This window comes from Heterocephalus glaber, unplaced genomic scaffold (assembly GCF_053883595.1).
Source record: "Heterocephalus glaber isolate CG9 unplaced genomic scaffold, H.glaber_assembly_v1.0 deba00001204, whole genome shotgun sequence".
Lineage (NCBI taxonomy): Eukaryota > Metazoa > Chordata > Mammalia > Rodentia > Bathyergidae > Heterocephalus > Heterocephalus glaber.
The window spans coordinates 494,094-517,805 of NW_028258214.1; the positions used below are offsets into that span (position 1 = coordinate 494,094).

The following is a 23,712-nucleotide window of genomic DNA, read 5'->3' on the forward strand; positions in this document are numbered from 1 at the left end:
AGGTCCCGAGTTTGATCCCCAGTACCAAAAAAAAAAAGTCCAAGAACTAGGTATAAAAATACGATCCAAAAATACCACATGAATGTTGTCTTTCTCTGAACGTGTGCCTTTCTCCTTAGTCCCCCTTCTTGGTATAATGTGATATCTGTCACATGAATCCTCCACAGTGAGATGAAAGGGTTTGAATAATGCAGCAGGGTGCCACGACACCCCAACATGCTACTAAGAATGGCCCATGATTGAACATTTGCCAATTTTTATTTCTGCAATTTTAAACTGAATATTTTCAGGCTCTGCTGAAATGGCAGAGTGTTGTACTGTATCAGATGAACAACTAGGATTATCTTAGTTTCACAGCATAACTCCTGCATATACAGGGCAAAGTTTGTGCTCCAGTACAGATGCAGCCTGCACGAATGATTTCTTAGGGGAAACTGGTGCTTTAGTTCTCGCTCATTGTGTTCATGCACTGTGAGCATCTCATGCTTGTGCTGCACGCTGCTCACTCTACATTTCTGGACCCACAAGTGTGAGCCCATTCCCAGGGCTCTGGGCCTTGCAAGGCAGGCATGGTGCTGCTGAGCTAAAACCTGGCCCTAGCCATTAGTGCTTTTGATAGGTGTGAAATGCACCTTTCACTACACCATCTCATGTGCAATGGTGGGGACACTCACCCATGCTTTCACCACCCTGGGGACACTGTGGTCACCTTTAGGAACTGTGCATTAGAGATATCTAAACCCTTCTTTGGAATTCCACTCTTAGATGTTCTTCCCAATTGAGAATCCTTTAGACTTCAGACAGAAAACAGAGTGCATAAACCGTATATCGTGCATGTCCCCCAGACAGACTGGGGCCCTCATTACTGCGAAAACCCTCACTCATCTTGAGTGGGATCATCCTAAGGGGGGTACATAGTTCTGTGGAAGATTCACCTAGCTTTTACTTCCAGTGGAGTGATAAAAAGATTTCCATTTTCAGAGCCTTTTGAATTGCAGCTATAACAATCAGAAAACATGTATGTGTCATACAATGGTTGTGACCTGATTTATTATTTTGGAAGTTCTTCAAAGGGCCCAGATCTGAAACCTCAATACTCCAGATCAAACAAAAAAAGGAGAAGTAATGAGCAAAAGAGAAAGAATATGAACAGCATCATACATGCAGTGCTTGATTCTTGGTTCTGCATGTTACAATCCAGTAAGTACCGTAGCTAGCTTGACTTTGGGGACAAAAGGAAGGTCCAGAGCCAGAGATAGGAGCCCAGAGGAAGGACTATGTCCAGGGTGATGCAGGAATCGGCTGTCAGAGGAAGAAGGAGAAGGGGCACCACATTCTCATGCAGGACAATAAGAGGAGCCCAAAGGACATAGCCGCATCTCTTCACACAAATGTTATTCAAAGTTCAGGCAAAGTAGGGACCTGATAAATGTTCAGCTTGCTTCTCCCTTAGAGAATCTCTGAGATATACACATTCTGAAGTTTGGTTCACAATTTAGAAAACTTAGGGATCCTAAAGAATTTGCCCAAGGTAAGAGCCAAGACTCCAGCCCTGGTCTGTCTGCTGGAAAATGCATGCTTAGTGGCTTCTAGACACAAGGGTCCCTTCTCAGGTTTCTGAGCTGGAGTGACTGAGTTCTTGTCCCAGCCGTGGAAAAGGAAAAGCACAGGGTGTGTCTCTGTCTCCTGTCCTTTTCCTTCCCTCCATTCCACTCCAGCCATCCACTAGTCTCCCTCCATTCCTGCAAAATAGAAGGTGTGTCACAGCTGTCCACCACATGGGACTGACATAGCTCTGGTGCTCTCCCCAGGGCACAGCCTGTCCCCAGGGAAGGATCTGAAAGACAAGTTGGATGGCAGCTGCCTGGACTGGGAGGCATCCAACCTCAGCATGGCCATACGTCGCATGTAGTGCAGGCTCAGAAGACTGCTGGGTGTCATCTACAGATGGGCAGAGTGAAGCACACACTGAAGGGTGCCCGCCCACCCAATGAAGCACGTGAGACCCACGTTGTGTTTTGTTCTTCTCAGTTTTGAGATCTGGGGCCCCTCTGGCTGGAAGAAACTACAACGTCTCTGAGATGACATTTTCCCAAGACACATGCTGATTCTCCCTGGCTGCTGATGCACACGTGGGTCTCCTTCACAGTGTGGGTGACACAGGGGCACCAGGCTGCGCAGGCACATGTCACATAAGGTCTTGGCCAGGCCACTTTCCTAATGAGGTGATGTGATCCAGGCCCCTTTCTACATCTGGACTTCTGTTTCCCCTCCATAGAGCAAGGATGTCAGAAGCTTGTGAAGTGGGTGTTAAAGGTTATTATCATGCTGCTGAGAAGAGCCCATGTTGTTCCCTAGCTGCTGCTTCCCACATTTTACCATTGAACTTAAACCCTAAGAGCACACTGCAGGTGGCAAGGTGCCTGCGAGGTCAGCGCCTGCCTCCTGCGCACTGGTGGAGGTCCTGGGCCTCAGGTCCGCTCTGCCCTGAGTGCCTCCCAGTCCTGCTCTCATTGGCCTCCCCTCTCTGTCACTTACGAGGATGTTCAGTCAGAGAGCAGCTTCCTTGCTGGGAGCCAGAGGAAGGTTCCCTGGTGTTTGAAGTTTCTGTGGGAAGGGGCTTGGCCATTCCCACCCCTGGCTGCCTCTGGTCCTCCTTGCTGACAAGGCTGTCAGATTTCCCTCTTCGCCTGTCACTTGGGTGTTAGAATCCCCAGGCTGTATACCCAAATGCTCTTCTAGTTGAGGAAGCCAGCCTCCTCATTTGACCTGCAGATGTGCAGGAGCCTGCTCCTCCCTCATCTGGAATGCGCAGGGGTGCTGAGGACTGAGGCCCGGTGTCCAGCTTCTGGGACAAGCACTTTTCTGTCTCATGCTTCCTCTGTGTGCCCCTGGTGGGATCCAGATGTTCCACACCACACCGTGTGGAGGAAAACAGCTCAGCGGTAAGACGCTTGGCACAATGAAGTGTGCCACTATGCTGTCACCGCGCACTTGGTGTGTGTGTGTGCCTGGCCATGCCTCATGGGGACACGTGCTTCCTTCCTCCTTCCCCTTGGGTAGGGTCCACCGGAGGGCAGGGACAGTGGGATGCACTTAGATCCCTGTGTGCTCACACTCTAGTGCAGCTGCCCATCCTGTGCACATTTGTTGTACAGATGAATGAGCCCATTTTCAGGCTTGATCCACTCTCACCTGTAGTTAAACTCTTTGGGGTGCTCTTTCTCCCTTGTTTACAGTGCTTACTTGCATAGGCAAGGCCTTGCCTTTGTCACCAGTGCTGAAAAAACAAAGCAAACTGTCTCATCATTTCAAAGATTATACCCTGGGTTAGACTTCTTCCAATGCTGAATCATCATGGTAAATGCAAGTGAAGGAACCTGTGCCTACTTCATGAGAAACAGGGAACAGAGTAGAGAAGGAGACTCCAAGGAAGGGGCCAGATGCCAGATTTGGCCCTCCAGGTCACACTAGCATGACTCAACCAGGCACCTAGAAAGGTGCTTTGCAAGTGTCCTGTACATCTCTCAAGCCAGTCATTTATAAACCAGAATATCACACGACTCCACACAATAACTTTCTTCGAGGATATTAGTGTTGCAAGGAGAATTTGAACCTGTGAAGAGGAACCTATTGGGCACGCAGTTTACAGGCTGAGGTCCTTATCTGTCCCTGCCTCATCACCGAGAGGTGCCCAAGTGGATCATGCATGGGGCTCCATTTCAGCAATCATTCTAGCCCTTGTGCCTGGCAATATGTTTCTGTTCCACATTCAGGGTTTTTTATGATCCTGGATGAAGTATCAAGTTTGTGTAAGGGACCTGGAATGTTTGCTTCTCTTCCATCTTTATTCTTTTGCAGAACATCACAATTATTTAACTCTCTTTCCCCCATCTACATAAGAATAGTATTCCTTTTCCAAGGGGAATATATTCATTTTCTTGAATGGAAATGAGTAGACTGAGACCCTGTGAAAATCTTGACAGTGGAGCCTGCTGCCTCCTTCCCACGTATTGACCTGTCAAGCAGCCAGCCCTCCCTCTATTCCATTGTGTCCTCTCCTGTCCTGCACTCATGGTGTTTTCTTACATCAGGGGATTGATTCTTCCACAGCACACCGACCATGGACCCTTCTGAGCATTCACAGAACCCCATTTCAGGAAGAACACGCTAAGTCCATGAAGAAAACAGGGAAGCTCTGGAAAATCAGGAGTGAACTGCTGAAATGCACTTATTGTTAGGGAGGTGAGGTTGCCATCCTGGGAAAGAGCCCAGTCCAGAAGATCCTGGGTTACAGTCTATCATCAGAGCGCTACCCATGCAGGCAGGAGTTGATTTCGCTCCTCTCTCTGGGCCCAGGGGGGAGGGCCCTGGAGCACGAGCCAATCAGCAATGAGGAAGCGGCTGTATGAACTGTCCAATCAGGTGGGCCCATCAGGAGGACTTCCGGTGTGGTGGCGCCCAAGCGGGTGTCCCCAGTGGGGACGCTGAGAGACCCCGGCGGGGTAGACCGCCTTCTGTGAGTGCTGCTGGCTGCAGGCTGCATGGGAAGGACTCCGGGACCGGGAGCCACGCGATGGTGATGTTGTGGGGCCAAAGCCGGGGGGGCGCGGCATCGGGGTGAGGCGTGAAGGACGGGGACGCAGCCGGCTGCGGGGAGCTGCGGGGAGCTGCGGGGAGCTGCTTAGGGCGCGGCTGCAGCTCCTCGCGGTGGGGAAGGCCGCTCTCCGTGCTGCCCGCGGAGGTCATTCTCATCTTCTGTCTGAAGTGCACTGTCGGTTCTGACTTGCGTTCTCATCTTGTGGCTCGTTACCCAAGGCTGTGTCGGGCCCTTTTCCCTAGCTAGGTGCCTTATGCCTAAGGGAGCTAAATACACTATTCTTCACCACCAGACTAGTTAAGGGGGCCTCGCAGAGAGTTCAGGAGCAGAGGAAAGTGGAGATGTGAATGTATTGCCCACGTGGGTAAAGGTAGTCTTTCCTGTCAAAGGATGTAATTAAAATCAGTCCGTTTTATGAGAACCCCTATTTTTGTAAAATGTTCATGTGTTTGTTTCACCAACCTTTGAAAACTTGAGGCACAGGGCCGCTTGCCTGTCGCCCTGCATAGAACTTTGTTCCAAAGGGCTTTTCGGATCCCAGAATTTACTCTGTCCAGCAACCGTGGCCTCATGCAGGTGGTTAATCGGGTCAGACTGTGAGGCTACACTCCCACTGAAGAGTGGGCTCAGCGCTGAGTGAGAGCATCAGGAGAACACGCGGCCGCTCAGCCTGCTTGCTCGCCTTTGTCTGGCTGTGCACCCTTCTTCAGAATTAAAGTTTGCCTTGCTGGGAAAATATTGAAAGTTTATTTTCTTTTGTCCCCTTTCTGCCACTTTTGTGAATTTTGCTGGAAGTAACCGGAAAAGCTCACAGGAGACAAAGTGAGGGTAAAACAACAAAATTTATTTGCTAGCAGGCCAGCCCCACAGGAACATGCCTTCAAGGGCTGACCCAGGGTCACTTTGGAGGCTTACATTTATACTTTAAACTGGGTCTAGTCATGTGATTTGCAGAAAGCTTAGGGTTTTCATGTACTTTTGCTCGAGGCATGGCGATTGTTATCTTGGTGTGCACTTCTGGCCTCACTTAGGTGGGGGCTGTGGTTAGACAGTGTTGCAGACCTTTCCTTATCTAGTGCTAGGTGCCTGCAAGCTTGTGGTGGATGAAACTTTTGGTATTGTTATTCTGGGAAGGGAAGCAAGTGAAGCAAGTTACAGAAGCGGAACGAAGCAAGCAGTTATGTTACGTTTTCCTTAACACCATCAGAGAAGTCAGAGGGGACAGGGTTCTTGCTAAGGACAACTTTCTGAAAGGGCTGCCTGTTAAACCCTAACTGAGAAACACATGGAAGAGGGGAATCTGCATGGATGTGGACGTGTGGTGTGACATTGGCAGTGGTGGAAGGGGAAGCAGTGTCCGCTCTGAAATGATTGTCATTGTCCTTATAGTGTTTCTTGAGGTTAATGTAAAATTGAAATATTGATTGAGATGCACTTTGTATAGAACAAGCCCTGCCTGAAGTAGAGGTAAATAGCCAACCTTAAGGTCTACAAGCATATGAATGAGTAGGACTTAGGCGGGTCTTTGAATAGGGGAGTGAAATGGGAACGGAAGTGCAGGGCTGTGGGAGGAGCTACAACAATGAATTCCTCCCCTGAGGTAGATTGTTCTTGGTGAGAAAGTAATTGAAGGGTGTTTGCTGCCTTGGCCTGAGAGTGAGTCAGAGGTCCCAGGCCTAGAGAAAGGAGGCAGAACTAGTAATAAATAATGTAAGTATGTGTAAATTGTGTTACTACAGATCAGTGCACCTAATCATTTGCGAGCCAAATTTGGAAATTAGGAACCCGTTGTTGTACATTTAATAATATGGTGGGAAATTGAAGTAGAGTGGGAAAGGTTTCTCTTGGATACAGCAGGCATCAAGGTGTGTTTGATGTTTTTTATTTTATGAGGACTGAATGCAGAAATTTAGCTCTGAGCTATATTCCTCTTAGTTGGTTTTTCTTTCTTTTTTATTTTTTTTACACTTTTGAGACCTGGTCTTACTCAGTTGCCCAGGGTGGGAAGGACTCTTGATGCTGTGTCCACCTCCCTGACTGCTGAGAAGGCAGGCGTGTGGCATTTTGCCAGTCCAAGGTTGGGGATCTCTAATCGCCATGATTTACCAAGATTTCAGCGCTTGGGTAGAGTAAACATCAGTGAGGCATGGTGGTCACACCCTGATCCTAGCCACTCGGGAGACTGAGACAGGAGTATTGCAGCACTGAGCCCAGCCTGGACAATGGAGCAGCACCCTGTTTCAGTATGAAGCAAATATTAGGGGATGGATCTCCGGTCTAACATGCATGAGGCCCTGAGATAAATCTTTAGTAGTAAAGACAAATTATCTGGTACATATTGTGCAGTTTTGTAATTTATGTACTTTTCTCGCAAGTGCTACATGGTACAAATCCTAAGTTACTCTTTCTATCTTCAAAGTCACCTTAACATTTGTGGCTTTACACTTTTATTTTTTTGGTTCTGGGGATTGAACACAGGACCTTGTGCTTGTGAGGCAGGCACAGTGCCAGTGAGCGAAATCCCTGGGCCACTCATATTTTGTTACAGGGTACTTTTTTTTTTTACATATTTTATGTATTTTCTGAGTCTATGTAGAGTCCACATTTGAATGTTTGTGATGCAAAAATCAGGTTCACTTGCCCTATAAAATGAACGATTTACCACAATTGGGAATGATTTGTATACTTGATTTATACTGGTGACCTTGTCAAATCTCAGTTTGTTTAAAGCCAGTGTATTTCTTTTCTTTTTTTTTTTTGGTATCGAAGGTCGAACTCGGGACCTTGCACATGCAAGGCAGGAGGTGGCACCACTAAGCTAAATCCCCAGCCCATCTTGATAGTTTTTATAAATGTAGTATGTCTACACATTGTGTGAGTTTCAGGCGTAAGTGACTGTAACTGTAGAGTGTGTTCCCAGTAGTGAAAAAGTATATCTGTGTTCCTTTATGTTTACATTTAAGATATGAAAAAGACAACATCGTCCTTTGTTTTTCAGAAGGAATTCTAATGTATGTTTATTAAATTTAGACTTTTTTACATGTCTTATATAGTTTTATTAAGCATGTAATTTAAAGAATTCATAGCATAGTCTTTATCATGAAAATCTAAGTCTGTACATGATTTTCCTGATATTTTTATCATCTCTGATTTTATTTCTATGTATTATTTTTCTGTTTGAAGATGTTGCAGACTTTTAAAGAACTTGTGTATAGGGCCAAGGATTTACCTCAGTGACATAGTGTCTGCCTTGCAAATGCAAAGTACTGAGTTTGATCCTTGGTCCCAGAAAAGAAAAGAATTTGTGGATAACAGTACACAATAATTTCAGAATTATTTTTAAACTGTGTGGAGCATGAGAAAATTTCTAGGTGTTAATAATGTATTAGCTTTACTGTTAAGAGAGGAGACATTTTCATTAGCAGAGACTGAGTAAGGAAGCAGGTGGAACATCTAGTTGACTCCTTTCAAGGCATCTTTGAGAAGGATTTGCAAAAGTTTTAAGCAAGTTCAGTCTTGTAGTTAAGTGTATTTGTGACAATGTAGATTTTGCTCTAAAATGTTCATTATATCTGTTGGGCCTAAATCCCCAACAGCAATAATCACCCGAGTCACACAACATGATGTAAAGTCCACAGAGAACTTTACTTCCGGCCGGGACCAAATCCCCTGCAAGGAGACTGGCCACAAACTGAACTTTTGGTCAGTTTTTATAAAGAAAACCATCTCCTCCCTCCCCTCCCTAGCCCTGCAGTAAGCGTATCTGCAGAAGTGAGAAAGAATGCGTGGTTAGCACCTCTGGGTTACCAGATACATAGTGCAAAACCAGCCCTTATACAATGTAAACACACATCCCATTATTTATGATGGGTGGGTTCCATAGGAGCCCTTGTGCTTGTTTGTCTAAACCCATAAGCATCAATTAAAAGCAGGAGTATAGGCAGGAGATAAGAACTCTGGTGTGTTGAGACACACACAGGAGTACAAACGTGAGATAAGATCCCCCCCTTTCAGAGTTCACACAGAGGACAGTTTTCCCATCAGGACTGGGGCAGTTCAGACAAAATGGAGTCTCTTAAGCTAACTTAGGTCTCTCATTCCCCACTGGTTCTAACACACTGAATCAAATCCCTGATTCCTCCTCATCTTCTTCTATTATAGGTTCATATAGTTGTTTGAACCTATATTCCTGCCTTAAGACCATAAGTTTTACTGTCTCTATTCTTTGTCTTATGTACTTGGTGATGGAATTTATAACACACGGTCCAATCAGCAACATTAGAAGTAAGATGACTAGGGCTCCAGCTAGGGAGGAGAGCAAGGTAGTCATCTAGGGGGACCAGTTAAGCAGGGATTGGTGCCAATTTTGGTCTTTTTGAGTCCAGCATTTTGTCTTTAAGTTTTCTTGTACCGTGGCCAGGGTGTTTCTTATTAGTCCAGATTGATTAGCATAAAAATAGCATGTTTCTCCTAATGCCACACATAATCCCCCTTGTTTCAGAAACAGCAAATCTAATCTTTTCCTATTTTGTAACACAACTTTAGCCAATGAGTCTACTTGTTTTTCCAGCCTAGAAACAGAATCTTCCAGATACTCTAGATCTCGGGCTACCTGGTGGCTTAAAACTTTAAAGTTACTATCCCGTACTATGAGTGAGGAGGTTCCTATGGCTGCAGAGCCTGCTATCCCCATCCCCAATCCTACCAGAATGGGGACCAGAACAGGAGCTGCTCTTTTATGTCTGTACAAGTCTATGGCAGTGTCCAAGTGTTCTCGTTCTCCCTCCCTGTTATAACACTTGTGGAATTATATAGACAGCAGAGAGTCAGGTTGATCTGTAAAAACAGACTTGGGAATACATTGAGTCAATCCCTCAGTACATGCAAACCAGGCATCCTCTGGAGCCTTATAATATAAAGGGGAACCTGGAGTTAGTTGTATGGTTGGTGAAAGTTAAGTTACATAAACCCTTGTAGGGTGAACTATCCAGGTTATAATTTGTCCCAGTCAGACATGCTCCCGTTCCTTGTACACCCCCTAAAGTTAGCATAGGTTTATTCCAGTCACAATCAGTGGAGGACACAGATTTAGGCACAGTGGCTGCTCCCACTCCCACATAATAGGGGGCGCTTTGGGTCTAGACATAACCAACCATCTCCCGCTTCCTCCGGTCTAGACAAATTTAGCAATTTGTGAACCTTGGTTAGCATGTCTAAGATTGGGGTGGTGGCCTCTGGCCTCTTGGGGGCAGAGATTTTTGACAGGTCAGTGGAGATAGTTGACCACCTCACAGTTGGAGTAGGACTTGGTCTTTTAGTGACTTGGGTAAGGGCCTTTCCATTAGAGGTCAGCCTGAGTTCCCAGATCTCCTCTAATGGAGCATAAGGGTTACTGCCTTTTCCACCCTTTGAGATGGAGCCCATAACAATCAGACTAAACAGCCAAGTTATTTTTCCCATCCCAGTCTTATCTTTTGCTCCCCAGGCTTGTTGAGGACTTTCCATTGTTGCAGTGCTGGATCTTGTGAGTTGTCCTCTCTGGATGTTGATTTGACATGGGAGTGATGAATCCATGCAGTGAGTCCAGCGACCTTGAGGGCTGATGGAGTCATCAAGACCACAGGATAGGGTCCTTTCCAATGAGGCTTGAGGCTTTTTGTCTGATGCCTGTGCACCAAAACCAGGTCCCCTGGTTTGAATTGATGAGGTGGGAATGGCATGATATCACTCCTGGTCTGGTGGATTTGATCATGAAGATGGTTTTGGATATCCTGTAATGCTTGGAGAGACTGAAACAAAGAATTATTAGTCATCTCAGTGACATGTTCTAAGTTAACCTTGGGGAGAAGAGGTGGTGGCCTCCCATATATAATTTCAAAGGGAGTGAAATTTTCCACATAAGGTGTGCATCAAACTCTGAGTAAGGCAGGAGGAAGCAAATCAGGCCACCCACCACCAGTTTCCAAAATGAACTTTGTCAATGTTTCCTTTAAAGTTCTATTCATCTTTTCCACTTGCCCTGAACTTTGCAGGCAATAGGGACAATGTAGTTTCCATTCAATATTTAGAGCCCTCACCAATAATTTAGACACTTGAGCCATGAAGGCCAGGCCATTGTCGGACCGCAGGTACTGTGGGAGACCAAATCAGAGGATGAGCTCTTGGAGTAATATTTTAGTAACCATATTAGCAGACTCTGTCCTGGTAGGGTAGGCTTCTACCCATCTTGAAAATATCTACTAGGACCAGTAATATTTGTACCTTTGCCTGGATTTTACCTCTGTAAAGTCCAGTTCCCAGTGTTCTCCAGGTTGTGTTCCCCTCAATCAGGCCCCCTCCTTATGGGTCCCCACATGGGGGTTGACTGAAGCTCATACTTGGCACCTGGAACAGATATCTGTAACCAATGAAGTTAGTCCTGGAATGGAGAATTTGGAACTCACCAGTTTCTTCAGTCGAGATTCCCCTAGATGGGTGAGGTGATGGAGCTGTTGAAGAAATTGTCTGCCCAGGGCTTGAGGTAGGCAGATTCTCTCATCTGGTCACTTCCACCACCTGGAGTCCTGTTTTATTGCCCCTACTTGGGCATTTTTGTTCTTCTCCTTTTGAGTGTACGTGGGCAGTTCCAGCAAGTAGCCAAAAGGTTGGATGGGCAATATGTCTATGGGCCCCACTGGTTCTTTGGCTACCTGTTGGGCCATCTGGTCAGCTGCATGATTTCCTCTGGCCTCATAATGGTTTCCCTTTTGATGACCTCAGCAATGAATGATAGCCACTGCTTTTGGTTCCCTATTGCCTCCAATAGGGCCAAAATTTCTTCCTTATTTATTTTTTATTTTTTATTTTTTGGTATCAGGGATCGAACTTGGGACCTTGCGCTTACAAGGCAGGTGCCAGAACCACTGAGCTAAATCCCCAGCCCTCTTCCTTATTTTTTAATACTTTTTCCTTCTGAGGTCAATAAGCCTCATTGCCGGTAGATGTTGCCATGCACATGGGCTGTGCCAAACGCATACGCTGTCAGTGCAAATATTTACAGTCTTTTCTCGGCTGAGCCACAAAGCCTGAGTCAGTGCTATCAGTTCAGCTTTTTGGGCTGAGGAGCCCCTATTTAGAGGCTGAGCCCATTTAATTTCTCCTTCTGGTGTGACCACAGCTGCCCCAGCATCCCTGACCCCATCCTCCATGTAACTGCTCCCATCTGTGAAGCATACCACATCCGGCTCTCAGGTAGGGACATCAATGAGGTCTGGCTGGTTGGTGGTGGGGGAGGGAATCATGTCCTGGCAATCGTGAGCTGGTTTGTCCAGGTCAGGATCGGGGAGCAAGGTTGCCGGGCTGAGGGCCGTCTCTTTTGTGAAGAGAATCTGGGGTTGATCTAGGAGTAAGGCTTGATACTGGGTCAGTCAGGCATTGGAGAGCCAATGGTCAGCGGTTCCCCACAATAAAGTTTCAACTGCATGTGGAGTGGTTATGATCAGATCTTGGCCTAAACTAAGTTCTTACGAATACGGCAGTGGCTGCAACGGCCCGCAGACAAGTGGGCCACCGGCTACTGCCCTATTCTGTGGGCCTAAAACCTGAGTTAATACGCCCTTGGTGATTCCCCCCTTTTCAGCTACAAACAAGCGGAACATCTTAGTAAAGTCAGGCAAAGCCAATGCCGGAGGTGAGGTCAGGGCATTTTTAGCTCCTGGAAGGCTGGGTCAAAACAGAATAAGCCATGCCTGTGTTCACTAAAAAATTAACTGGAGTGCCCCTACCTTTACCTTTACCATGGGCTCCTGGGCGCTGACAGTGAAAGAGCCCCGACCCACCTAATCCTCAGCAGTCTCCATTATCAGGACCTTGTGTGCTCTCCCCGTGGGGGTCTTTTGATCCTTTCAGAGGGGCACTCTCTCTGCCAGTGGCCAGACTTTGTGTAAATTGTGCATTGACCTTTCTTTAAGGGTGGGCATCCCTTCTCCCTTTGCCTGTCCCTCCCTCCTCCCTTCGACTCACGGGCCTCCAAGGCTGCTATAGTGACTTTTCCCAATTTCTTGGCCACCGCTTCTTCAGGGGAGTCATGATTTTCGTAAACCTTTTGGGCAGTACTCAAGAGCTCAGTCCTATTCTTTCCCTGAAATCCTTCTAACTTTTGTACTTTCTTCTAATATCTGGGGCCGACTGGGAAACAAAGGCCAGATTTATCACGGCCGCGTTTTCTGGAGTATCCGGGTTCATGGGGGTGTAAACCCGGTAGGCTTCTAAAAGCCTTTCCAGGAACGCTGCTGGGGACTCTGTCTTCCCGTTTAACCTCGCTCACCTTGTTCAAATTGGTCGGCCTTCATGCCGCCGGTCAGAGTCCTCTCAGAAGATGCTGGCGGTAGGCGTCCAAGTCCCTCTTAGTGTCTTCAGCATTTGGGTCCCATGGAGGTCTCTGGTTAGGCATGACTGCCTCTATCCTAGCCACCTGGTCTGGGAGGGTATCCGCTCCCGGCCCCAGGACATCTCGTACAGCCTCCTGACGAATGCGATCTCTCTCCTCTGATGTGAAGGGTCTGTGAGAGCTGCTGGCAGTCGTCCCAGGTGGGTTGACGAGTGTGGAAAACAGACTGAAGGAGAGAAATTAAGGCCTGGGGCTTCTCCAAAAAGGGAGGGTTTTGATGCCTCCAATTGTAAAGGTCCCTAGCGGTGAAGGGAATATATATACAGCCTGCCCTCCCAGGCTCAGCCTGGCGCAAGGGGAAGAGAGGTGCCGGGCTATAAGGAGAGGTGGGAGAGGTGGGGGTTGAGGTCCTTGACTTGCTGTGGGGCCTGCCTCATGGCCATAATCTCGGCCGGACCTGGTGTGGGGAGGAGAGAAAACGTTAGAAGGAGAATCTCTAGCAGTGGAGCCGGGGCTCAATGATGCAGCAGGACTCGAACCTGGCCCCTACTCCCATGGCCACCACGGCAGGACTCGAACCTGTCCACCACTCCCCTTGAGCCTTTCCCAAATGTTTCATGACAATAGGTACATCAAAGGTTCCCTGTGGAGGCCAACCCTCCCCAAGTGTAGGCCATTCCAGTTTGCAAAGGGTGCAGACTTTCCATTTAGAGCATTTAGTCCCGTATTTATCCTCTTTATCTGCAGTGTAGATTTTCCTGAAATTAGAAAGAACACATTCAAGGGGGGCAGAGGGCTTGGACTCCGAGCTGCCCATGGCGTCCTGTGGGAGAAAGGACAGAAAGAAACACAAAACAGAGACCACACTGACAAACAAGGCGCCAAAAACACAACTGCTTAAAATTTGTGGACCAGTACCAAGACCCAGGGGGACTCCTGCCATCCCAATGAGTCCCCGCGCAAAGGAGTTGATGTCGTGTCCAACCTCCTTCTGCCCACTAAGCGCGCAACCCAAAGACCATGCATTTGGTCCTTACCTCTGGAGGCTCCCAGATCAAGTTCCCAGCGGTAGAGTCCGAGTCTGCCTGCCTCCACCTGCGGCTGCTGGACCCGGGCCCTGGAACACCTCGGGGTGGCCTCCCCAGAGTCAGCGTGCCGGAGATGGCCCCAGCAGCAGAGAAGGCTCCAAGACTGTCAGCTCAGGGAGATCTCACTGGGGCCTCCAAGCACGTTGGGCCTAAGTCCCCGACGGCAACTATCACCCGAGTCACAACACGATGCAAAGTCTGCAGCGAGCTTTACTTCCGGCCAGGACCAAATCCCTGCAAGGAGACTGGCCCCGGACTGAGCTTTTGGTCAGTTTTTATAAAGAAAACCGTCTCCTCCTCCTCCTTCCCTAGCCCTGCAGTAAGCGTGTCTGCAGAAGTGAGAAAGAATGCGTGGTTAGCACCTCTGGGTTACCAGATACATAGCGCAAAACCAGCCCTTATACAATGTAAACACACATCCCGTTATTTATGATGGGTGGGTTCCATAGGAGCCCTTGTGCTTGTTTGTCTAAACCCATAAGCATCCATTAAAAGCAGGAGTATAGGCAGGAGATAAGAACTCTGGTGTGTTGAGACACACACAGGAGTACAAACGTGAGATAAGATCCCCCCCTTTCAGAGTTCGCACAGAGGACGGTTTTCCCATCAGGACTGGGGCAGTTCAGACAAAATGGAGTCTCCTAAGCTAACTTAGGTCTCTCAATATCCACGTGGCCTAGGGACATTCTTGCACTTTTGATTCTATTAATAACAAAACTTTTTTTTTCTATTTTGTCTGATAGTCAGCTCAACACTGGTCCTTAAACAGCCACCTTTTAGATGTCTGTGTAGATTTTGTGTGTACTTACCTTGAGATTGAAATGTTTGGGAGCTCTATGTACTCATAATTGGTGTTCTGATTGTGTATCATGTAGCTTCATTGTATTGGCATAGTTTTAATGAGTACTGAAACTATGAGAAACACTATGACTTTTCCAGTTGATCTTGCCTTTGACAACATAGTCTCCCTGTTAGTCCTCTCAAAATTGACACTTTGATTCTTTTATCACTCATCCACAGAGATTTTTTTTCTCTTTCGTTTCAATTTTTTTGTCACTTTTTGCTGTCTTGCCTGTCTTGTCCTGTGATTACATGCAAGCCTTTATTTCATGTGACAGCATAGTGGAGACAATGAATATTCTTGATTTATTTCTGATTTTGAAATAATTCATGTACTGTGACCCCATACTTTTATGGTATATTTGCTTTATCAAATTACTAATCACATTTTGGTGTTTTTCTTCATTAAAAATCTTTAGGAAGGGGCTGGGGATTTAGCTCAGTGGCACCATGCCTGCCTGGCAAGCACGAGGTCATGAGTTCAATTACCAGTACTGGGGGAAAAAAATCTTTTGGAAATAATTAACAAAAACTGAGTTTTAGAAAATATTTATGTCAAAATTTAAATAATCAGAGCAGCTCTTTCCTTGTTTTGTGTGTGTGTGTGTGTGTGTGTGTGTGTGTGTGTGATGAGTTTTACCATGAATTTTTGATGCTGAACCATCCTTTGGTAAGATGAACAAGCACAACTTCATTATGGTAAAGGCACTGTTTTCTGGGAGGTTCTCAGATTGAGCCTAGGGCATCATGCAGGGTAGGGAAGCATGTTACCACCCAGGCACGTGCACAGATGAGACACTGTTTTCTAATACAACTTTGCATTTAGCTAGGTAATCGCTTACCCTGCATTTAAAAATCTGCATCATATGTGTAATGGCCTTTATTTGCCTCTTATAAACACATCCAGATTTAGGTAAAGATTGCATTGACCTGGTGACATAAGCTGCAGAGATTTGTTACCCATGTTTTTTTTTTTTTTTGGTACTGGGGATCGAACTCGGGACCTTGTGCTTGCAAAGCAGGCAGCAGAACCACTGAGCTAAATCCTCAGCCCAAGAAAGCTGTTACCCATGTTTTGATCACAAACACATCCTGGGAAATTGGAACATTTACAGATAGCACAGTGAATAATGTCTGAAAAGATTCAATAAATCAATTGAAAACTCACAGGGAGATGAGTTTGTGAAAGATTTTTTTTGCTACTGGGAATCAAATCAAAAGTGCTTACCAGGCAGGCACTGTGCCTCTGAGCTACATCCCAGGCCCAGGGAAGACTTGTGAGTGCCCCTTTGATTGCTTTCCGACTTCACTTATTCCAGCACCTGCCTCTTGTGGCCAGAGTTATTGTTTTATATATTTCTGAGACTATTTTCACCATCTAGCATTCATTAAATGATCATTCTGTTGTACTTTTTATTTCTTTTGAAATACCCTGCTTTACCGAGGTGCAGTGGTCAGCATCCATAATGCAATCGCTCACGAGGCTGATACAAGACCATCAGAGCTGACGGCCAGCACGGGTTGCTGTACAGCGAGACCTTCGCTCAGAAACTGATATATCCATTATCCCTGAATTGTTTTCTCATTTCCATTTTGTGTTTTCCTGTTCCCTCTTTCTAGTTACTCCATCTTGATTACCTTTTCCAATATACTGAGTCCTGTTTCATTAATTATCCTTTTTTTTTGGTGCCGGGGATCGAACTCGGGTTCTTGCACTTGTGAGAATCATTCATTGTTTTTGATGAAATGGTTTGCTACACATATTTCTTCTTCTTTTTTTTTTTTAACCAGGGACCTCCTATGTATATTCTTTAATAGTTACATTTATAAATGAAAGTATTTTTTCCCAAACATTCACATGATATCCTAAAATTATTAGTTAATTGTGTATTTGTCCGTATTCATTTGAAGATTTTCTGGCCGGGGATTTAGCTCAGTGGTTCTGCTGCCTGCCTCGCAAGCCTAAGGTCCTGAGTTTGATTCCCAGTACCAAAAAAAAAAAAAGACTTTCTATTGAAACTGTGTATTTCATAATGTATTTTTCAGCTGGGTGTGGTGACTCACACCTGAAATCTCAGCACTTGGGACTCAGATTCAGGAGGATAAGTACAGATTTGAAGCCAGCATGGGGTACCTAGTGAGTTCAAGGCCAGCCTGAAGTACATCATGTTTAAAAAATAAAAAAACATTTTGCATCAAAACATGAGTGAACTACTAGTTCAGTGGTAAACTCTGTGATCAGTGTGACTGAGGTCCAGTATTCCATTCCACCACTGTGAAAAGAAAACAAATTGGAATTGTAAACCTACTTCTTCCCTATTATTTATGCTCTGTTTTTTTTTACTGTAATGGGAATTGCACTCAGGACCTTTCACTTGCCAGGCAGGCGCAACCCCACTGAGCTACATCCCTCGTCCTATTTGTGCTACTTGTGAATGCTATTTACATAATATATTTTGTAATTCAGAGAAAGTTTTTTATGTCCTAACATTTTTTTCTGAAGGATTAGATTCTTTGAAAAACATGTATTTCTTGTTTTATAAACAGCCCAATGATATCTAATGCCTCTTCCCTGAATATTTCCAAGTGCATTAGAAATAACAGCTTTCAATTGTATTTCTGGTGGATGATAAATTTGCCTCTAAAACCATCTACATATGTCTGTTGACATAGGAGGGTCTATTTCTACCTGAGTGAAGATGTGCTGTTTATGACATGAATTTCAGGGACATTTTATCAGTTATTTGCAATTCTGTTGTAGTTTCATACCAATACAATCTCTTGCTCAGTAGCAGAGTTTTGATCTTTAAATTGTGATCCCCTTGCTTTAGTCTCCCAATAACCTCAGTTTGCAAGTGTATAGCATTGTTCCCATCTACCTTCATTTTTTATTCAATAGGAAATAAGGTGTGTGGATTGAATGGTGATACACAGGTTAGAAATAAATGAAAACACTGAAGTAATCACTGAAATGACGAGCACTCAGAGAATACATTTTATTAAATACCCAATCAAATGTGCATTTCCTAGAACATGCTTACTGGAAGTATTACACCCTGGTCACCCCTGACTGTTTGCAGGGCTCCCAGTGCATGCCCTTGCCTGCCATCAGTGTGAACAAAGCCCAGTTAGTTGTTCAGCTCTGGCTTAAGAACTGAATATGTTGTTCTTGTGTTTAGCTTTCACTAGAGTGAATATCAAAGCTATTATAATTGAATAGATGAGAAAAAGGACAGTGTAATGCCTAGCAAGTTGGTCAGTAGCATAGAGTTATTAAGCTGGTATTTGGTCTGTGTCACAAAGTAAGTTTCCCCATGGTGTCTTCATTCTGTTTCAGATCTCAGCAGACACAACAGCCGTGCTTGTTGAGAAGTACTGAAGCTTGTCTCAGGCTCTCCTCTGGCTTCTTGGCTTTCCCATGGCAGCTCCAGCCAGCGGCCTTCCTGCAGTACTTGTGAGGAACCTGTTCCTGCTGCAGGGGAATCTGCTCGTCAGGGTACCATCTGCAGGGAATGCAGACTGCACACATCCGTGTGTCTCTTCTTGGCTGCTTTTCCCATCTGTGAACTGTGCTCGGTGTCCTCGTCAATCCTGGGCAGCCTGCTGTGCTCCACTTCTGCCTCACCTGTGTGTCCTGGGTCACCAGACGGTCTTGTCCTTTACACTGTGCTGCACCCCATCCTTCCTCATTGTTACGGGCTGTGCCCCCACCTGTCTGTTTGCCTGACTCTGAGGTACAGTGCGCATCTCAGCCTCTGTGGCAGTGTCGACCTTTATCCTGGGATGTGTTTGTCCACTTGTAGCAATTAGGGTGACAGTGGGAGGTTTGTGTGTTGCTGTGTGAGCCTGAAGTTATTCAGAGTTTTTGCTGCCACCTTTTCCCTCAGGAGAGGGCCCTGTGCAGAGCAGAAAGCCTACGCATTGTGCGTGTGGTCTCAGAAGGTGTTTAGTCCTCATTGTCCCCCACTGTGTGTCCACTTTCTCTGCCGTCTCCCGGTCTCCTGTGCAGAGGGACAGCAGATCGACTTCTGTAAGGATGTGATTTACCTCACTCTGTTTGCCAAGCTCTGTGCCCTTTCCTTATTGAGCTTTTTCCAGTTCAAATTAGAAAAGACTCAAGGGAGACTGATACTGCAGTCTGGCATGGTAGGTCAGACGTCCTGTCCCCTTCATCCTTAGGGACGAGGGTCAGAAGAACAAGAGCAGGAGGCTTCTCCCGCCCAAGTCTGACCTAGAGTTTGAGGCTCGAGATGCAGGGAATAGGAGCACATTGGCCTCTGCGTTTCTTCCATCCACCCGTCCCCTCCCTCCCACTCTCCCTTCCTGTCATATTCCATTTTTCCTTTTTATTTCCTCTTATTCCTTCTTTCCTTCCTTCTCTGTCCCTTCTCTGTGTTATTTGCTTCCCTTCCTCTTATTCCTCATTGCTTTGACTTCTCTCATGCCCCTTCTTTTTTCATTTACCTCTCCCTCCGATCTCTCCCTGTTTCTGCCCTTTTCCCGCCTTTCTTCTTTATTATTACTTGCACTGCTCATAGGTCTCCAAATTCTCTGTCCATTTATTACTAAGTAGAAATTGTGTTTTCTGACAGCTTTGCTAAAATATAGCTTCCTGTTTGCATCAGTAACAGCCTTGTGCATTTACAATATTTTCTTTTGCTCCCAAAGAAACCTATCTTCTTACGTGTCCTATTTTCTCACGTCGTAGGAATGGCTCATCTGCCATGTACTCTATACATTTTCACTATGGCCATTTTATGTAAGTGGATAATCCAACACTGTTTCTGTGTCTGACTTTTTTGCTTGACGTTTGCAAGATGGGTTTACATTGTAGCATTTATCAGAAAATTCTTCATTTTTATCAATGAATAATAGAGAGAGCTTACATTTTTCATTATTCATCAATTTGTGGACATTTCACTCGCTTCTGCTTTTTAGCTTTGATGAACACTAAGTTGAAATGTTATTGTTAAGTGCATTCCAGCCTGTGAAATGTGTTGATTTCATATGTTGATGTCACCAAAGAATGGAAAAGATGATGCAGGAGGCAAGTTAGAAAGCAGTTTATGAAAGAAAAAAGGTCGTGAGAGCAGAAGGGACCAAGAAAGTGGGTTGCAAGTGAGGCTCTAGGCATTTTGTATACATTACATTCACCTTGTCTCGGGGTTTTCTATACAGTAAAATTGTGTCGCTAGTTACCTTGGGTGAAGCTAAATCCAACCTATTGTGTTGCAAGTGCAGTGCTTAGCTAACATTGCTGTAATAGTGGAACAAGTCAGGTAACAAGAATTCATCTGCAAGAATCAGTAACTTTAGCTTATCTATCACTGTTAGTATATTTCTGGAAGGAGTAGGAGTAACAGGAAGAATTATAAGGATTTGTTTACATGTTTGATTTCTTTACATTACTCATTAGCTCCACGAGGAAAGGAGGAATATTTTGTTCACTTTTTTTTTTTGGTACTGGGGATCGAACTCTGGTCCTTGCGCTTGCACAGCAGGTGGTGAAAACACTGAGCTAAATCCCCATGGTTCATTTTTTTTAATACTTGAGGCTGTGTACACATTCTCAATGTTTATTCTCTTGATAGTTTAAAAATCCCATCAGTCTCAAGAATAAGTAATTCAATAAAGGATGTTGTAATACAGTGAGGCCTAGTAAACCAAACCATTCATAACAAACAAAAAAAAGTTTATTGGTACATTTTAGATATGCAATACAGTTGCATCCATCATTGGGAACTTGTACCTTTACACGATGTATCTTAAGAGGTTCTTATTTTTTCCCCATTCCCCTGCCCTCCCTTGAACCCCTCCACCCTTCCCTATTTACAAAGACTTTGTTTCCATTCTTCATATTTTTCTTTTCCCTTCTTTCCTTTCCCCTACCCTGCCCACTTTCCCTACTCCATTGGACCTTTTCTTCCTATTTCACATTATTAATTATTCAGTTTAGTCCTTATTTACACTTTCAGTTTCTGTCATCAGAGAAACTATTCAGTATTTACATGTGTGTCCTATTTATTTCACTTAAGAGGATGGCCTCAATGTGCATCCACTTAGCTATAAATGTCTCTAGTTTCTCATTCTTTATGGCTGCATAGTATTCCATTTTTTCTTTTTCTTTTTTAAATTTATATATTAATTGGTACATTTCACGTATACAATACATTTACATTTATCATTGGGTGTTTGTACCTGAACATGATGGATCTTGGTTCTTATTTTTTCCCCAGTACCTGTGCACCCTTCACACCCTCCACCCTTCCCTATTTACACAGACTTTGTTTCCTTTTTTTTTTTTCTTTCTCATAATTTTTCCTTTCCTTTCTCCTCTTTCCCCTTCCCCTCCTGCCACCCCTACACCTTTGGACCTTTTCCTATTTAAAATTATCAATTATTCATTTTAATCATTTTCATCCTTATTTACACTTTCAGTTTCTCACACTAGAGAAACTATTCGGTATTTACACATGTGTGTCCTGTTTCTTTCACTTAAGAGGATGGCCTCAATGTGCATCCATTTAGCTATAAATGCCTCTAGTTTCTCATTCTTTATGGCTGAGTAGTACTCCATTTTATAGAAAACCACATCTTCTTTATCCAGTTTCCAGTCGATGGGCACTTGGGTTGTTTCCAAACCTTAGCTATTACAAACTGTGCCACTATAAACATGGGTGCACATAGATCGCTGTGGTGTGATTCTTTTAATTCTTTGGGGAAGATACCCAGCAGGGGAATAGCTGGGTCAAATGGGACCCCTAGTCCTAGTTCTTTGAGGTATCTCCATACTGATTTCCACAGTGGTTGCACCAGTCTGCACTCCCACCAACAATAGAGAAGGGTTCCTTTCTCCCCACACCCCCACCAGCATTTGTTCTTGGTTGAGGTCTTGATAGCAGCCATTCTTTGTTGGGTGAGGTGGAATCTCAGTGTTGTTTTCATCTGCATCTCTCGAGTGACCAGTGATGTTGAGCATTTTTTCATGTATTTATTTGGTGTTTTTACTTCTTTGTCTGAGAAATGTCTTTTCATTTCAGATACCCATTTTTGAATTGGGTCTTTGAATTTGGGGGGGTCTGATTTTTTTCAGTTCTTTATTTATTCTAGATAGTAGACCTTTGTCTGAGGTACAGCTGCTAAAAATTTCTTCCCACATTGTAGGTTGTCTCTTAGCTCTGTTGGTAGTTTATCTTGCAGTACAGAAGCTTTTTCCTTTCTTGGGGGTGGGTACCGGGGATCAAAGTCCTGACCTTGCACTGCGAGGCAGGCACCAGAACCACTGAGCTAAATCCCCGGCCCAAAAGACACAAATATTTTTTTTTGGTACTGGGGATCAAACTTGGGTCCTTGCGCTTGGGCAGCAGGCAGCGAAACCACTGAGGTAAATCCCCGGCTAGAAGCTTTTTAATACGATGGAATCCCAGTTGTTGATTCTTTGTGTTAGCTCCCATGCTACTGAAGTTTTGTTTATAAGGTCTTTTCCTATGCCAATGTCATTGAGAGTTCTACCTAATTTATCTTCCAGCAAGTTTACTGTTTCTGTCTTGATATTTAGATCTTTAATCCACTTCAATCTTAGTTTAGTGCATGGTGGTAGGTATGGGTCTAGTTTAAATCTTTGGCAGGTTGAAATCCAGTTTTTCCAACACCATTTATTGAACAGGCTATCTTTTCTCCAATGAGGGCGAGTGGCTCCTTTGTCAAAGATGAGGTGGCTGAGCATGTCTGGAGTTGTTTCTGCATCTTCTAATCTATTCCACTGATCCTCAGCTCTGTTTCTTTGCCAGCACCATGTTGTTTTTATCACAGTAGCTTTGTGGTATAGTTTCAAGTTGCTGATTGTGATACCCCCAGCCATGTCTCTGTTGCCTAGAATTGCTTTAGCTATTCTAGGTTTCTTCTGCTTCCAAATGAATTTTTGAATTGTTTTCTCTAGTTCTGTGAAGTATATTGTTGGAATTTCAATCAGTATTGCATTAAATCTATATAGTAGTTTTGGAAGTATGGCCATTTTCACTATATTGATTCTTTCTACTCAGGAACAAGGGATATGTTTCCATTTTCTTAAATCCTCTTCGATCTCCTTCAGAGTGCTGTAGTTTTCAGTGTAGAGGTCTCTTGCTTCCTTTGTTAGGTTGATTCCTAGATATTTCATGTTTTTAGATGCTATTGTAAAAGGAATTATTTCCCAAATTTCTCTCTCAATGGGTCTGCTATTTGCATATAAGAAGGCTATTGTTTTTTGAGTGTTGACCTTATATCCAGCTACTCCACTGAATCTGTCAATTAGGTCTAGAAGACTTTGGGTAGAGTTTTTTGGGTCTTCTATGTAAAGTATCATATCATCAGCAAATAATGACAGTTTCACTTCTTCCTTTCCTATCTTTAATCCTTTTATGTCTTTCTCTTGTCTAATTACTATGTCTAATGTTTCCAGGACAATACTGAACAGGAGTGGTGATAGTGGGCATCCTTGTCTTGTTCCTGATTTTAGTGTGAAAGTTTTCAGTTTTTGACCATTTAGTATGATGTTGGCTGTTGGTTTTTCATAGATAGCCTTAGTCAGGTTGAGATAAAGACTTTCTAGTCCAATTTTCTGTAGCATTTTTATCATGAGTGGGTGCTGGATTTTGTCAAATGCCTTTTCTGCATCTATTGAGATGATCATGTGGTTTTTGTCCTTGACTCTGTTAATATAGTGTATTACATTTATTGATTTATGGATGTTGAACCATCCTTGCATCCCTGGGATAAATCCGACTTGGTCAGGGTGTGTGATCTTCTTGATGACTCTCTGTATTCTGTTTGCCAGT

General features: G+C 44.6%; 1 protein-coding gene across 1 annotated transcript in view; it reads left to right on the forward strand.

Annotated features, from left to right (window-relative positions):
• The first annotated feature begins 4,618 nt into the window (after window positions 1–4,618).
• LOC106007908 (uncharacterized) overlaps window positions 4,619–23,712 on the forward strand; it is a 70,507-nt gene continuing 51,413 nt past the window's right edge. Inside the window, exon 1 of the mRNA XM_087210776.1 lies at window positions 4,619–18,392. Coding sequence (XP_087066902.1) covers window positions 18,315–18,392 — 78 coding nt within the window. The 5' untranslated portion in view covers window positions 4,619–18,314. The remainder of the gene's footprint in view (window positions 18,393–23,712) is intronic.